This window comes from Cherax quadricarinatus, chromosome 41 (assembly GCF_038502225.1).
Source record: "Cherax quadricarinatus isolate ZL_2023a chromosome 41, ASM3850222v1, whole genome shotgun sequence".
In the NCBI taxonomy this organism is placed as follows: domain Eukaryota; kingdom Metazoa; phylum Arthropoda; class Malacostraca; order Decapoda; family Parastacidae; genus Cherax; species Cherax quadricarinatus.
In genome coordinates this window covers 12,030,607-12,048,828 of record NC_091332.1, presented here as the reverse complement: position 1 = coordinate 12,048,828, position 18,222 = coordinate 12,030,607, and the positions used below count along the sequence as shown (strand labels likewise).

Sequence of the window (18,222 nt, the reverse complement as noted above, 5' to 3'; positions counted from 1 at the left end):
CAAAGCACTGTAAAGCAGGGCACTCCTGTATATTGGTGTACATAATTTTAATGCTATTCTTTGTAAATATATTTGGTTAAATATTTATTAAGTAAGTCCTCAGATTTTTTATGTAGTGTAGTAAATTTACTTTTGTGAAGTTCATTACTGAAATCCACTTTTGTTAAAGTTACCAGTAATAAAACCTTTCTGGTGTTTATTTTATGTTTGTTCCTCATTACATTCTTATTCCATAGACCAAGTGTTCGCTCTGCCAGTTCTATTATTCTTCGGGGTCCCAATGACTTCTATTGTGATGAGATGGAGAGGTCCGTCCATGATGCATTATGTGTGGTGAAGAGAGTACTCGAAAGTAATGCCATTGTCTGTGGGGGTGGTGCTGTGGAGGCTGCACTCTCAGTTTATCTTGAGAGCTTTGCCACTAGCCTGGTGAGTTAGCTTTCACAGCTTTCCCCATTATCCCCCTATTTTTTTTTTTTTTTTAACAAGTTGGCCGTCTCCCACCGAGGCAGGGTAACCCAAAAAAAGAAAGAAAATACTTTAATCATCATTCAACACTTTCACCTCACACATAATCACTGTTTTTGCAGAGACGCTCAGAATACAACAGTTTAGAAGCATATACGTATAAAGATACACAACATATCCCTCCAAGCTGCCAATATCCCAAACCCTGCCCTGCAGGCATTGTACTTCCCATTTCCAGGACTCAAGTCCGGCTATATAAAAATAGCTGGTTTCCCCGAATCCCTTCACTAAATATTACCCTGTTCACACTCCAACAGCTTGTCAGGTCCCAAATACCATTTGTCTCCATTCACTCCTATCTAACACGCTCACACACGCTTGCTGTAAGTCCAAGCCCCTCGCCCACAAAACCTTTACCCCCTCCCTCCAACCTTTTCGAGGACGACCCCTACCCCGCCTTGTTTCCCCTACAGATTTATACGCTCTCCATATCATTCTACTTTGATCCATTCTCTATATGACCAAACCACCTCAACAACTCCTCTTCAGCCCTCTGACTAATACTTTTATTAACTCCATACCTTCTCCTAATTTCTATACTCTGAAATTTCTGCATAATATTCACACCACACATTGCCCTTAGACAGGACATCTCCACCGCCTCCAAACGCCTTCTCGCTGCAGCATTTACAACCAAGCTTCACACCCATATAATAACAAATTTTAACTTGTCAGCTATTTCATAGAAATGATGAATTTTTTCTCAAAAATTTAAGCCTCTTGCTTGTGTCTCCATAGCAAGTGTGTTTGCCATTTAAACCTTAATTGACATTTTTTTTTTAATTTCTTCACTTTGCTTGGTTTTTTAAATGTGTGATGTAGTAGTTATATTTAACCCTTAAACTGTCCAAATGTAGATCTACGTTCACGTGCGTAGCGCTCCGACCTTGGTTTTCCCCGTTTGAAAGCATGTAAAAAAAACATAGATCTACTTTCGGAGCCTGCTGCACGTCAACGTATATCTACATTTGGACAGTTTAAGGGTTAACGGTGGTACAGAAATAAAAAAAAATTAACCTATTGATTATGGATCAGTGGTACCTGCATGACCTGTAATTGGTAGATGTACAGTATTTACAATTATAATTTCCACTTCTAGTGGCTCAAGCCCATAGTAGCCTGCACTCCATCTGTTGGTGCAGCCATATGTCTACGATTACAGAGACCAATTCACTATCAGAATATTTTTTTTTTTAAACACCTTGGCTGTCTCCCAACAAGGTAGGATGACCCAGAATAAAGAAACTCATTCACCTCAATATCATTGTCTTCCCAGAGGTGTGCTGACATTACAGCTTGGGTTCCCCTCCAAGCTACAATATCCCCACTTCTCCTTCAGAATGTTGGCACTGTACTTCCCTTCTTTAGGACTCGAGTCTGGCTAACCAATTGCTCTGAATCCCTTCATAAATGCTCAGCTGTAAGAGTCCTTCCAATCCCCACCTGCCACCCAAAACCCCCATTTTCTTCCTGACTAATCTCCCATATTCTTATTTTCATTATTTTACTGTGGGTGAGTGGAAGAAAGTGGGAAAGGCATAGAACCTGTCCTATTCATGACTGACTCTTACCAGTTTCTCTCATGAGAGAGACTGTGGCATGGGATATTCAGAGCTCCAAAAAAAAGAAAATTTCATTTGCAACACATTACACCTGGAAAATTTTAGTTTAGCTGGCACTGGAAATCAAACATTATAATTACTGGAATACAAAAATATTAAATATATTTTTTTTTTGTACAGAGCTCAAGAGAACAACTGGCAATTGGTGCATTTGCACAATCTCTGTTGGTAATTCCCAATACCCTGGCTGTGAATGCTGCCAAAGATGCCACAGATCTAGTACCCAAACTGCGAGCATACCATCATTCCTCACAGGTCAAAACTGAACATTCACAGCTTAAATATTATGGCTTGGACCTAATGGAAGGTGAGTTGCACAAGTGTTTTGGTGAGAATGCCTATGGGTCGGTGTGAATAAAATGTCTAAAATGTACTGGAAATTTTGTGAACAGGATTTTGAGAATTCTGCTTCTGTATTCTGGCCAAGTTTATTTAGACTTAAGTATTTTAAAGAGTACTGTATGTATGTATTTGGTTTCTCTTAACCCTTCGAGGGTTGGAACCCTTGATCTGAAACTTTCTCTCAGGGTCGGAGAATTTAAAAAAAAAAATTGTTAAATGGTAATCTTTTTCCAAAAGTAATGAAACCAGAAGTATGAAATTTGATGAAGAACTTGGGGAATTATGCTCTCGTAGAGTTACTGGTCTCGACGATATTTGTGCATTGGTGATTTCGCCCACTTTGAGCCCTATTTTTGGCCAATTCCATTGTTCCACTTGACCAAACTCGTAGCTATTTTGATAGTATTCTCTTTATCAGAGTACAAGAAACCTCCCATTTACCTAATTCAGCTACCTGATAAAGTGATCAGAATTTTGTAATTTGGCCAATTTCTCACACAATTAAAAAATTGTCAGTTTCAAAATAGGGTCCAGAATAAACAGTGTAAAACATTCCTGGCACTAAAACATTTCTTCTGTTCATTAGTCACGTTCTCAGGCCTCCTGTATTACGCTTGCTTTCCATTTTGAATTTTTATTCACAAAAAAGGTTTACTGTTATGCAGACTACTGCATTATTGTAAAAACTGTATAAATAATGTCAGTACATTTGTTTTCACATATTAGACTGACCAATTGGATGAGTGACGTAATCTGTGTATTTTGGAATATCTACAAAAATCGAACATTTCTGCTGTTTTGAGCTTAATTTGAATTTACTTTCAGTCCTAAAACCAATCAATTTTTGTAATGTATCTTCCATTCTGTCATATGAGATCAAGAAACCAAGAATGACAATAAAAGCCATACAAAAATATACTGCAAAGTTGCTGTTTTAATCCATTATGCTGCAGGAATTTTTTTTTATGGTGCACTTACCACAAAGACCCATTCTCATATCTAGGCCCAAATTTACCACTCGCAGCTTATCTGAGTAAGCTGAGCTCATGGCATAGAACTATGGGATCGACTCAGGCTTCGAAGCCGTAGTACTACAAGACCAACCCTCAAAGGGTTAAAAATACTAAAATATTTTGTAATTTTCAGATTTCCACTAAGTTTAAACCATACCGATGACATTTTTGTTAATTGTGCTAACACTTGCATTTCGGTCCTCAGGTCAGGTGCGAGACAACAGAAAGGCTGGTGTATTTGAACCAGCAATGAGCAAGTTAAAGCAATTAAAGTTTGCTACTGAAGCAGCCATAACTATTCTCCGCATTGATGACATGATCAAGTTGGAACAGGAACCAAGTAAAGAGAGTGGATACCAACAAGCTCTACAGTCAGGCCAGCTTGGTTAAGGCAGCAGAAGACACTCTCGCCTAAAAGTTTACTCTTCATGCTAGCAGGAACAGCTGCAAAGAACAAATGCAGTGTGATGAATTTTTTTCATACTCTCATATTTCTTGTTTAAAGTGGTTTCCCTTAACTTTTGCACAATAACCAGTGGACAGGTGGCAGGCTGAAAGTTGATTACCTCTGGAACTTAACCAATGATAGTGTAAGCAATGATCAATATTGAAAATTATTATATTACTGTATGCTAGCACTGCTCTGAAATATAATTTTCGTTTGAATAAATGCTTTCATCAAGAACAAACTGCTTTTAATGCGATTAACCTCTTAAGTTTTTGTTTAACTGAAAGTGGCAATCACAAGTGAATATTTCAGATCAAACGAATTTGGGTACCTGTCATGTTTTCTTTAATTAAATTCTGTCAAATAATATTGTATTAATAAACTTTTTTAACAAATCCCAAGTAGTTAAATGTCTTTTTTTCCCAGTGGCAGTCTCCTGTCAGGGCAAGGTGACTAGAGGATCAACAGATGCACCATTATTCATATTGCTGTCTTGCAAATATGTGTTGACATCACAATTCAAATTACCCTAGGACTGCAACATCCTCACCCTTTCATTGCAAACACTGCCTTTCCCAAGTCTGGTTAGTCACTTTCTTGAATCCCTTTATAGAAGCTTTCATTTGGTTAACTAGCTTTCCCTGAATCCCTTCAAAAAAGTAACCCTCAAGGGAGGTTCCTGGATGCTACCGAGTGGTTTTGATCCAAGAAATTGAACCTGTTCTGGGACAGAACCTAAATGCCTCCCATCCAACGAGGCACTATACAACCTCTTTGAGTTTAGTACTCCCCATGAGTACGTGACTCACGAAATCGTAATGACACGATTGCAAACAAACCATAGCACAGACGGGGATAGAACCTGCAATCAGAGTCTCAAAACTCCAGACCGTCGCGGTCTGGAGTTTTGAGACTGATCGCGGGTTCTATCCCCGTCCGTGGTATGGTTTCCCCATGAGTAGTATCTGACAAGCTCGCTCAAGCCTGCTTGAATGATCGAAGCCCCTTTTTACTCCTAACTACCATTTCTGGAATGAGCCCTACCCCCTCAACCTTCCATCTGGGGTTTATGCACCCTCTTTGTCATCCTTTGACTTCAAGGAAGGTTAGTGCTGTATAGCCCTTGTGGCTTAGCGCTTCTTTTTGATTATAATAATTCAAGGAAGGTTCCTTATTGCTGTTCTTCCCTTCTAGTTGACGGCCTCATCTTTGACACACTCCCTCTTTGACGTTTTGACTAGATTTATTACACAACCTGTAATTATACTTCCTTTAGCACTCCTCACCTCCCTTACACACATTACCCCCGTTATACTCTCCACCCTCGCTAGTTTCAGGTCAAGTATATTGCATCAAGAACTAAAAGTCAAATACTGTGACTGGAACAATACAAAACCTGCACATAAGAGACAGGAGGTTAAAGACGACTTTTCGGTCCAACATCTTGCCATATTTTATTAATCTAAAAAAAAAAAAAAAAAAAAAAAAAAAGCCATAATGGTGAGGGGCTCTTGATCTAGGTTTTCCCCTTGATTATAATAATAATAATCTTGATCTAGGTTGCTGTATAGTCCTTGTGGCTTAGCACTTCTTTTTTATTATAATAATATTATAATAATAAAGAGATTGTAAAAATTATAGAGGAATAAGTTTACTGAGTATACCAGGAAAAGTATACGGTAGAGTTATAATTGAAAGAATTAGAGGTAAGACAGAATGTAGAATTGCAGATGAGCAGGGAGGCTTCAGAGTGGGTAGGGGATGTGTAGATCAAGTGTTTACATTGAAGCATATATGTGAACAGTATTTAGATAAAGGTAGGGAAGTTTTTATTGCATTTATGGATTTAGAAAAGGCATATGATAGAGTGGATAGGGGAGCAATGTGGCAGATGTTGCAAGTATATGGAATAGGTGGTAAGTTACTAAATGCTGTAGCGCTGTATAGCCCTTGTGGCTTAGCGCTTCTTTTTGATTATAATAATAATAATAACTAAATGCTGTAAAGAGCTTTTATGAGGATAGTGAGGCTCAGGTTAGGGTGTGTAGAAGAGAGGGAGAATACTTCCCGGTAAAAGTAGGTCTTAGACAGGGATGTCACCATGGTTGTGTAATATATTTATAGATGGGGTTGTAAAAGAAGTAAATGCTAGGGTGTTCGGAAGAGGGGTGGGATTAAATTATGGGGAATCAAATTCAAAATGGGAATTGACACAGTTACTTTTTGCTGATGATACTGTGCCTATGGGAGATTCTAAAGAAAAATTGCAAAGGTTAGTGGATGAGTTTGAGAATGTGTGTAAAGGTAGAAAGTTGAAAGTGAACATAGAAAAGAGTAAGGTGATGAGGGTATCAAATGATTTAGATAAAGAAAAATTGGATATCAAATTGGGGGGAAGTAGTATGGAAGAAGTGAATGTTTTCAGACACTTGGGAGTTGACGTGTCGGCGGATGGATTTATGAAGGATGAGGTTAATCATAGAATTGATGAGGGAAAAAAGGTGAGTGGTGCGTTGAGGTATATGTGGAGTCAAAAAACGTTATCTATGGAGGCAAAGAAGGGAATGTATGAAAGTATAGTAGTACCAACACTTATATGGATGTGAAGCTTGGGTGGTAAATGCAGCAGCGAGGAGACGGTTGGAGGCAGTGGAGATGTCCTGTCTAAGGGCAATGTGTGGTGTAAATATTATGCAGAAAATTCGGAGTGTGGAAATTAGGAGAAGGTGTGGAGTTAATAAAATCATTAGTCAGAGGGCAGAAGAGGGGTTGTTGAGGTGGTTTGGTCATTTAGAGAGAATGGATCAAAGTAGAATGACATGGAAAGCATATAAATCTATAGGGGAAGGAAAGAGGGGTAGGGGTCGTCCTCGAAAGGGTTGGAAAGAGGGGGTAAAGGAGGTTTTGTGGGCGAGGGGCTTGGACTTCCAGCAAGCGTGCATGAGCGTGTTAGATAGGAGTGAATGGAGACGAATGATACTTGGGACCTGACAATCTGTTGGAGTGTGAGCAGGGTAATATTTAGTGAAGGGATTCAGGGAAACCGGTTATTTTCATATAGTCGGACTTGAGTCCTGGAAATGGGAAGTACAATGCCTGCACTTTAAAGGAGGGGTTTGGGATATTGGCAGTTTGGAGGGATATGTTTCTGAGCACCTCTGCAAAAACAGTGATAATGTGCGAGTGTGGTGAGTGTTGAATGATGAAAGTATTTTCTTTTTGGGGATTTTCTTTCTTTTTTGGGTCACCCTGCCTTGGTGGGAGACGGCCGACTTGTTAAAAAATAATAATAATCTTGATCTAGGGAATTGGATCTGAGTTCCGGTTCCCTGAATTAAGCTTGAATACCTTCCACATCCCCCTACAGGTGCTGCATAATCCGACGGGTTTAGCGCACCCCTGTATAGTGTGAATTACTACTACAGTATAATCAGGGAAAGCAGTGCTGTATGACACTTGTGGGGTTAACGCTTGACTTTGATTATAATAAAAATAATGTGCGTTTATAAAGCACCTGAAGGATAGGGGGCAATCAGGTTTGATCTGAGGAAGGGTAGAATAGCTTCCATACCTTTGATCAAGAGCTTGTCACCAGTATCAAGGAGACAGCCCCTGGAGTGGGCAGGGATGGAGAAGCGGAAATTTCCATTCAGATTTAGGGCATTTTTATGCTCACACAAGCAGCACTATGTGACCTTTTCAGGTTAAACGCTAAGTTGATTTTGATATTAATATGCTCAGGCAGGAGCTTAATGACCAATACAGATTTAGCGCTTTTATGATTATAATATGCTTAAGGGATCTTGATCCAAGAAATTGGAGCTGCCCTTCCCTACCTTTGATTAAGTCTTATTACCTCCCATTCGTGAGGTGCTTTGACCTTCACAGGTTTAGCACTTCCCCATGAATATAACTGATGTTTTGATGGAAGTAAGTCAGGCCCACAGGTTAGCAGTGAACTTGTAGGAGTTATTCTCTTTACCAAGATTTCGTGGTATCACTGTGTCAGACAAGTGTCATTAGATCATAGGTATAATACCTACAAACTATTGAATAAGACATGTGAAACACCTGGGTATCTTTACTGGGAGACGTTTCATTTGCACAGCAAGCTTATTAAAAGCATTGCTTTCGTCCACTGGTGGACCCTGCCGACATGTGACAATATCTTTAACTGCTGCACCTCTCCTCTGACTCCAGTGTTCTTCCTCGTGCCGCTATATTAGACTGATAAAGCCTACTGCACAAGCAAAACATTTCTAAGGAACTGGAGCTACCCCTTCTTTCCTTGGCTCAAACTTGAGTACTTAATGAAAAAGACACGTACAACACTTCGACAATAAAAATATTCAAGAGTAGAACGTGTCTTATACATCAGCTTGTCAGTGTTGTTTACCACTTAATGCTTAGATTTTCTCTTATTCCTAGACGTTGTGTGACCCCTATGGGTTTAGTGCTTCCCATAATTATAATAATTACAAGTGCTATTTTTAGCATATTCAGTGTTTTACGCCAGGCCCAAATTCATGGAACTCTACATACACAAAAAATTACGAAGTATCACAGAACTTTAACTTCCTATGATGACATCCCAAAAGGAAGGTGTCTCACCTTCCTGGAATCGTACCTGAATGTCTTCCATTCCCCAGACACTATATGACCCCTACGGGTTTATTGATTCCCCCTTATTAATATAAATAAATCCTATGAAGATAATTACGCCACTAACATCATTAAATAAACTAAAAAATCCCTGATATAGCCCTACTCCACATAGGTGGCAGTAAAGCAATCTAAAAAAAAATATAGAACATAAGAAAGGAGCACCTCAGCAGGCCTGCTGGCCCATATAAGGCAAGTCACATGACGCTGGTATCTGTGTTCGCCATTTTGTCGGTCATTCGATAGTCTGTGGGTGTATTATAAAAATATAAAGTACTGGACAAAGATGTCATAAAGTCACGTTATGGTCATCAATCATACGAGCCATATTACAACAGGTTTAGCGCTTCCACCACAGTAATACTACTACTAATAATAATAACTCTCTAGATTAATATTGACATATATAGTATTAACAACCCCCATTTAAAGCAGGCAAAACTGCAGTTCTGCAGAATATCAGTTCGGTGAAACATAAAATAATGGAACCTCTCGAAATCTCTAAACTGTACTCCCTGAAGCACAGGTGAGTTAAATACACCATAATCTACCACTGAAAAATATTGGAGGGACTGCATCCTAATCTGCACACTGAAATGACCCTTATTAACTAGAACGGGAGACTCAGTGTTGTATATGAAGTGTTGAAAGTGCTGGAACTTCTTTATATATATATATATATATATATATATATATATATATATATATATATATATATATATATATATATATATATATATATATATATATATATATATATATATATATATATATATATATATATATGGTTTAGAAAGACACGTAAGCAAACACTATAACATATTTATTAGAAAACGTTTCGGTCCTGGGACCTTGATCACTTCTAACATACAGAGGTAGAAAGACATTATATATATAGGCGGAGAGTGAGATGTGACGCACGTGACCTGAGGAATGTCATAAGAACATAAGAATGGAGGAACACTGTAGAAGGCCTACTGGCCCATGCGAGGCAGGTCTTTATCAAAACAACCTCTGCCTATGATGAGGACGGGTAGACGATGAAATCATGTGACTCCTGTGTTGTTGGGTTGGTGCTGCTTATTACCAAGGTTTATACCATATATATATATATATATATATATATATATATATATATATATATAAAGAAGTTTCAGTACTTTCAACACTTCATATACAACACAATAAAATTTACTAATAGCTCCTTTACTGTCTTCAAGAAGAAACTTGAAATTTTTCAGTTAATTTCTGATCTGCCGAGTTGTGGTGCCGTCCCGAGCACCAACAGCATGATGGAGTAAGCCATCAAGAAGGAAGCCTGGCCTGGGACCAGTTTACAGGAGCGATGATTCCCGAAACCAAAAGTTTAGGGCATAACAGACAAGTGTGTGTATATGTGTACTCGCCTATTTATGGTTGCAGGGATCGAGTTGAAGCTCCTGGCCCGTCCTCTTCGCTGGTAGCTACAAAGTCCACTCTCTCCCTGCTCTAAGAGCCTTGTTGTACCTCGCCTTAGTGTGTGTGTGTGTGTGTGTGTGTGTGTGTGTGTGTGTGTGTACTCACCTATTTGTACCCACCTGTTTGTGGTTGCAGGGTCGAGACTCAGCTCCTGGCCTCGCCTCTTAACTGATCGCTACTAGGTCCTCTCTCTCTCTCCCTGCTCCATGAGCCTTATAATACCTCGTCTTAAAACTATGTATGGTTCCTGCTTCCACTACATCACTTGTCAGACTATTCCACTTCCTGACAACTCTATGACTGAAGAAATACTTCCTAACATCCCTTTGACTCATCTGAGTCTTCAGTTTCAAATTGTGACCCCTTGTTTCTGTGTCCCATCTCTGGAACATCATCTCTCTGTCCACCTTATCTATTCCTCGCAGTGTTTTGTATGTCGTTATCATGTCTCCCCTAACCCTCCTGTCCTCCAGTGTTGTCTGGCCGATTTCACTTAACCTTTCTTCGTAGGATATTCCCCTTAGCTCTGGAACCAGCATTGTTGCAAACCTTTGCACTTTCTCTAATTTCTTGACGTGCTTGACCAGGTGTGGGTTCCAAACTGGTGCTGCATACTCCATTACGGGCCGGACGTACACGGTGTATAGAGTCTTGAACGATTCCTTACTGAGGTATCGGAACGCTGTTCTCAGGTTTGCCAGGCGCCCGTATACTGCAGCAGTTATCTGGTTGATGTGTGCTTCCGGAGACATGCTCGGTGTTATACTCACCCCCAAGATCTTTTTCCTTGAGTGAGGTTTGCAGTCTTTGGCCACCTAGCCTACACTCTCTCTGCGGTCTTGTTTGCCTTTCCCCGATCTTCATGGTTTTGCATTTGGTGGGGTTAAATTCGAGGAGCCAGTTGCTGGACTATGCGTCCAGCCTGTTCAAGTCTCTTTTGTAGTCCTGCCTGATCCTCGTCCGATTTAATTCACCTCATTAACTTCACATCATCTGCGAATAGGGACACTTCTGAGTCTATCCCTTCCATCATGTCGTTCACATATACCAAAAATAGTACTGGTCCTGGGACTGACCCCTGTTCCACAGGGGTCAGTCCCCTGTCGTCACAGGCGCCCACTGTGATACCTCATCACGTACCATGACTCGTTGTTGCCTCCCTGTCAGGTATTCTCTGATCCATTGCAGTGCCCTTCCTGTTATACGTGCCTGATCCTCTAGCTTCTGCACTAATTTCTTGTCTTGTGAGGAACTGTGTCGAAGGCCTTTTCTTGCAGTCCAAGAAAATGCAATCAACCCACCCCTCTCTCTCGTGTCTTACCTCTGTTACCTTGTCATAAAACTCCAATAGGTTTGTGAAACAGGATTTGCCTTCCATGAATCCGTGCTGGTTGTCATTTATAATCTTATTCCGTTCCAGGTGCTCCAGCACTCTTCTCCTGGGTGAGTTGGACCTGACTAGTTTGTGCTACTAGGTCAGAAGCCGTGCTCCTTCCTTAAGTGAATGTGACCTGACCTGACTAGGTTAAGGCATTGGTTTAAGCCGGTGGGAGAATTGAACCTGCCTCGCATGGGCCAGTAGGCCTGCTGCAGTGCTCTTTCTTTCTTATGTTTTTATAACTTTGCATACTATACACGTCAGTGACACTGGCTTATAGTTTAGTGCCTCGTTTCTGTCTCCTTTCTTAAAAAATGGGGACTACATTTGCCATGTGTACTCACCTAGTGTGTGTGTGTGTGTGTGTGTGTGTGTGTGTGTGTGTACTCGCCTATATGTGGTTGCAGGGATCGATCATAGCGTCTGTTTATATTGACATGATAACTATATCGCTGAAATAATTTTAATTATTTAATAATTAATATAATTTCGGTATTTCCAGTAAGAACAAATGTCATAACTAACAGAAGGAAGTGGAGATTTCCCAAGAAAACAGAAACATGAAAACATTTTATTAACCTCAAAGGAAATAACAGCGGCAAAGAACCACGAAGCGTTCGTAAAAATGCTTAAAATAATAAAAAGAACAAAAAATAAAAGAGCTGAAGAGGAGAAAGAGGTGGAGATACAAAGACAAAGATGCAGATCAAAAGACTGACAAACAAAAACGCGATAATCTAGTGGCCACTGACCAGTCACTCCTTTGATCCTGCGCTAACTCCCCTCTCCTTTCACTCTCCTGCCCCTCTCCTTCCACTCTCCTGTCCTCTCCCTCTCACTTACCCCTCGCCCCTCTCTTTGGTTACTGAGTCGGGGACCAGAAGAGAGTTGGGGGATGTGTGATAGACAGGAGGTGGGGAGAAGGGGACGGAGGGGAGGTTCTTGTAGGGAGATCAGCACCCCTAAGGCGGCATCTGTCATCTGGGAGGAGAGTTTTCCCTCCTGTTGGCGGTGTCCCGCTCTTCATGGTATTAGTGGTGGTGTTGGGCTCCAGTTGGCCTCAGTTGGCGCTCGTCCGCCGCCTTGGTTGGTGCTGCTGAGTTTACCTGTCGCTGCTGAAGTATGTCGTCCTGCTCCACCTGTACCTATTGACATGTCTGTCGGTTTCACCTGTCGCTGTCGACGTGTGCCTGTCAATATCACGTTTCACTACTGACGTGTGGTGTCATTTCCACCTGTCACTGCTGACTAGTGCTATCAACGTCACTTGTCACTGCTGACTAGTGCAATTAGCCTCACCTATTGTTGCTGACTTGCGCCTGTCAGTTTCGCCTGTCTATCTTTCGCGATCTACCGTCTTGATCTGAATGTCCATGACAGTTTGTTCTGGCGTGGTTCAGCTTATCAACTTGATGTGTTAATCAGTCGAGGTGACACTCAGAAGCAACAAAGAGTTGACCAAAATCTGATTCATTGACGACAAACCCTCGAGGGATGCTCAGAGAAACTAACCAATGAGAGGGAATGACAAATTAGCTTTGGTTAGACGATAACATCAACCTGAGGCGACAAATTAGGAAGGTTTAGACGCATATCGGCGACATGCCGAAAAGCAGGCGCAGAGGCAACCATTGGCAAGTGCCAGCTAACGTGTAACTAGAGATAAATAATCGATCAGCAGCTGTTATCAGACAGACCACTGAAAGGCGCTGGAAAGTAATTGTAATTAGAAGCAGAGCACCGAAATTTAACAAACAGATACGCTAACGACAATTCAAGCACGTTAGCAATACAGCATTTGACAGGTGGTGGCAAGACAAGGGCACCAGCGACACCCACAGTCAACAGAGCACAACACTGGTAAGAGTGGGCACTGAAGTAGCTGCTATCATGGTGAGGTGGAGTCTAGTGTTTGTGCCCATGCTGGTGTTGCTGCAGGCCGCAGAAGCCACCAGTCGTGTTGCACACATAAATCAACATATCTCTAACACTTCACCCTTCGACACCACTAGTCCTTTACTACACATCACTCGACACCTCCCTTACAATGAGATCCAGTCACAGGAGTGGACGGTACCTCAGCCTCTGCCCGCTGATCCACACGTGGCTCCCCACCAGCCTCTGGCTCTACATCTTAGGGGCAACACATCACAGGTGAGTAATTAACATCAGTACACTGGATATTAATGTTCCTTGAATGAAATATGAAATACCTTTTCGTCTCGTCCTAAAAAAAAAAATTCTCTTTAATATTAGCTCCAAAAATACTTTCCTAAAGTCTCTCAAGAAGTTTCCAAAAAATTAGTGTCCCCAGAGTTTATTGTTCAGGTCCCTAACTAGGTTCTCAGGTGGTCAGAGTCCCTGGGGTCTGCCACTTAGGTCCCTAGCTAGATCTTAATGAGGTCAACGTCCCCGGGGTCTGCTACCTGGGTCCCTAACGAAGTCCTCAAGGGTCACAAGTCTCCTGAGTCTGGAAGTTAGATCATTATCAGCATCTTCACCGGGTCAGCCTCACCGGGGTCGTCCTCTTGAGCACCTAACCATCTTCACTGGGTCAGGCTCTCCTGGGTCGTTCTCTTGAGCACCTAACCATCCTCATGGGGTAGACATCCTTCAATCTGTCCTGTGGATCACACTCGAGGTCATTACGGGGTCGCCTTCTACGAGACTTGTTTGTGTTCCTGTCGAGGTCCTCGTTGATTCGAGACCACTGTGGCTTCTTGTTTGAATCTGTGTATATACAGGTGCCTATATGTGGCACCAGATCAGGCAGGCGCCTATGTGTGGCACCATGTCAGGCAGGTGCCTATGTGTGGCACCAGGTCAGGCAGGTGCCTATGTGTGGCACTAGGTCAGGCAGGTGCCTATAATGTGTGGCACCAGGTCAAGCAGGTGCCTATGTGTGGCACTAGGTCAGGCAGGTGCCTATAATGTGTAGCACCAGGTCAGACAGGTGCCTACGATGTGTGGCACTAGGTCAGACAAGTGCCTATGTGTGACACTAGGTAAGGCAGGTTCCTATAATGTATGGTACCAGGTCAAACAGGTACCTATAAATGTGTGACACTAGGTCAGGCAGGTTCCTATAATGTGTGGTACCAGGTCAGACAGGTACCTATAAATGTAATAAAGTTGGTAGAATTACGGACAATATGTAAAGTAAAAGGACACAAATGCAACTAATGTGACATTTTATTGTGGCAACGTTTCGCTCTCCAGGAGCTTTATCAATGGCTTGATAAAGCTCCTGGAGAGCGAAACGTTGCCACAATAAAATGTCACATTAGTTGCACTTGTGTCCTTTTACTTTACCTATAAATGTGTGGCACCAGGTCAGACAGGTACCTGTGATGTGTGACACTTTATCTTAGGACTCGAAAATATGTTCCTGAGTCTTTTAAGTGTAACTTAAGTGATGTGGAACAATTTAAGTGGTATGGAGCACTTAAGTGGTGTGGAGTAACTTAAGTGGTGTGGAACACCTTAAGTGGTGTGGAGTAACTTAAGTGGTGTGGAACAGCTTAAGTGGAATAATTTAAGTGGTGTTTAGTAGCTTAAGTGGTGTGGAGTAACTTTATTAAGTGCATAGCTGGAAAGGCTTTTTAAAACATATTATTGTTCCTGGGAGACAGTTCAAGATACATTAAAATAAGAGTTATATCTTGTGTGGAGGAGACAATGAGAGATATCTCCCATGATGATTAGAGTTATCTCTCGCGCGGGAGAAATCTCCCATGAGAATCAGAGTTATCTCTTGTGTGGAGGAGGCACAGAGAGATATCTCCCATGAGAATCAGTTATCTCTCGCGTGGAGGAGACAATGGGAGATATCTGCCTTGTATTTAGCGGGTGGGCTGACGCCTGGGTATTAATGGGAGGAGGCTGGGTGGTCAGTGGAGCGGAAATGTCGTTTTAGGTAACATTTATAGTGAGAACTCTGGTTATTACCTCGTTTATTATTGCGCTTATCTCACCTCGCCCGGTCTCGTGTAGCACGCCTGCACGTACGCTCTCACACGCCCACACGCACGCCCTCAGCATGAATACCCGCACGCCCTCACAGGCACGACCTAAGCACGAAAGCTCGGACACCCTCATACACTCTGACGCTCTCATACACCCGGAAGCCCTCGCACGCCTTCACGCACTTGGACGCTCTCGCACGCCTTCACACACTTGGAAGCTCTTGCACTCCTTTACATACTTGGACTCCCTCGCACGCCTTCACACAATTGGACGCCCTCGCACGCCTTCGCACATTTGGCCGCCCTCGCACGCCTACACACACTTGGACGCCCTCACACGCTTTCACACACTTGGACGCCCTCGCACGCCTTCGCACACTTGGATGCTCTCGCACGCCTTCACACTTGGACGCCCTCGCAAACCTTCACACACTTGGACGCCCTCGCACGCCTTCGCACACTTGGACGCCCTCGCACGCCTTCACACACTTGGACGCTCTCGCACGCCTTCACACACTTGGACGCTCTCGCACTCCTTTACACATTTGGACGCCCTTGCACGCCTACACACACTTGGACGCCCTCACACGCTTTCACACACTTGGACGCCCTCGCACGCCTTCGCACACTTGGACGCTCTCGCACGCCTTCACACTTGGACGCCCTAGCACGCCTTCACACACTTTTACGCCCTAGCACGCCTTCACACTTGGATGTCCTCGAACACTTGGACGCCCTCACACGCCTGGACGCCCTTACACACCTGGACGCCCTCACACACCCGGACGCCCTCACACGCCCGGACGCCCTCACACGCCCGGACGCCCTCACACGCCCGGACGCCCTCACACACCCCAGACGCCCTCACACACCCGGGCGCCCTCACACGACCGGACGCCCTCACACGCCTGGACACTCTCACACACCCGGACGCCCTCACACACCCGGAGGCCTTCACACACCCCAGACGCCCTCACACACCCGGGCGCCCTCACACGACCGGACGCCCTCACACGCCCGGACGCCCTCACACACCCCAGACGCCCTCACACACCCGGGCGCCCTCACACGACCGGACGCCCTCACACGCCTGGACACTCTCACACACCCGGACGCCCTCACACGCCCGGACGCCCTCACACACCCCAGACGCCCTCACACACCCGGGCGCCCTCACACGACCGGACGCCCTCACACGCCTGGACACTCTCACACACCCGGACGCCCTCACACACCCGGAGGCCTTCACGCACCTGAACGCCCTCACACGCACTTGAACGCCCTCACACACATGCACACTATGTAAGGTAATGGAGAAGATAATCAGGAGAGTGGTGGAACACCTGGAGAGATGTGCGTTCATAAGCAACAACCAGCACGAGTTTACAATTATATCTCAAAAATCTGTTGGAGTTCTATGACAAAGTAACATAAGTGAGAGAGAGAGAGAGAGAGAGAGAGAGAGAGAGAGAGAGAACTTGAGGAGCAGATAGGAATAACAGGGAATGTACTGTAGTGAGTCAAAGAGTACCTTACTGGAAATAAAGTGAGACTGGGCAAGTGTAGCAAGTGGGGTTCACCATGGATCAGTATTGGGACTGGTACTGTTTCTGGTACATGAGAACGATATCTCGGAGGAGACAGAGGTATCCATGTTAACAAATATTAAATTATTAAGGAGAATAAAATCTGATGAAAAGGCTGCAGAGGGACCTGGAAAAACTGAAGCATCGGTCAGCGAGTGGCTACTGCAATTTAACCTAAGCGAATGTAAAGTTATGGAAATTATGGAAAGAGTAAGAAGACCAGAATACCTGAATACATCATGTGCACAATCCTATATACCTTTAGGTAGGGCTGCACACTCATAAGAGGCACAAAAAGAAATAGATAAACGCTGCCACTCTAATGTCACTTTCTTTTAGGACATCATCCCTTTTCTTTTTGTCACTTACAGAAGGCATGTTAAGCACAGAAGGTTGCATTTTCATTGCAGTACAGTTTTGTATATACTTTCTTCCAACTGATTTTTTTTTGCCTCATTTTTTCCAGAAGTGACAGATATATTAACATTGCAAGTACTGCAATATTCGAACAGCGACCCTCTTGAACTAGACTTCAGCCATCCTTCAACGTCTGGCTCAGATTCCCAGGATCTTTCATTTTTCTGCTCAGTTTTGGCTTACTTTTTGGGAGGATTGCCAGACGATGCTGCTGCAACCGAATCATCTTTGCCCGAGTCCATTACTGAAGCTTCTGCCTATGGAGCAAGTGGTGAGAGCACACTATTAGATTAACTGGCTCTTAGATATATTTAAAAACAAACCAATATGTTATTGTTCAGACAGTGATGAAAGACAGTTATGGTGCACATTAATGGTGCTAAGAAACATTATTAATACAGCAAGACTACTTGTTGGGACTTACATTGGTTTGAAGCCTATCTACCACAAGTCTTACTTAAAAATAATGTTGACTCACCTGACACTGGTGGTTGTGTGTGGTGGCGAGAGAGGTCAGTGACTATCCCTGGACTGTGGTGTTAACACATTGAATGTATAGAACGTCTCATGACAAGTGACTTGGGTCATTGCCAAGGCCTGTAGGCCTTAGTTATGGCTCACTGGTGACAGTCACTGAGTAGTCCCAGGAACTGTTGACACGGCCTCCACTGTGCGCCACATTTGTTTCTCATTAATGAGAACATGTATATATACTTCTGGTGTATATGATTAATACACACTGATTGTATAGGTATAGTCGAAAAAGTGACACTATGTAATGACAGTAAAGTTACTTACCTATT

The 18,222-nt window shown here is 43.0% G+C and overlaps 2 protein-coding genes across 3 annotated transcripts in view; both read left to right on the top strand.

Annotated features, from left to right (window-relative positions):
• Positions 1-4,357, top strand: part of CCT1 (chaperonin containing TCP1 subunit 1) — a 34,462-nt gene extending 30,105 nt beyond the window's left edge. The window contains exons 10-12 of one of the 2 annotated variants that reach the window (XM_070093025.1): positions 237-429; positions 2,271-2,457; positions 3,711-4,357. In XM_070093025.1, coding sequence (XP_069949126.1) covers positions 237-429; positions 2,271-2,457; positions 3,711-3,895 — 565 coding nt within the window. In that variant the 3' untranslated portion in view covers positions 3,896-4,357. The remainder of the gene's footprint in view (positions 1-236; positions 430-2,270; positions 2,458-3,710) is intronic. The other variant, XM_070093024.1, reaches the window with a different exon arrangement.
• Positions 4,358-13,072: 8,715 nt separating this feature from the next.
• LOC128695969 (uncharacterized) overlaps positions 13,073-18,222 on the top strand; it is a 45,564-nt gene continuing 40,414 nt past the window's right edge. The window contains exon 1 of the mRNA XM_053786953.2: positions 13,073-13,605. Coding sequence (XP_053642928.2) covers positions 13,342-13,605 — 264 coding nt within the window. The 5' untranslated portion in view covers positions 13,073-13,341. The remainder of the gene's footprint in view (positions 13,606-18,222) is intronic.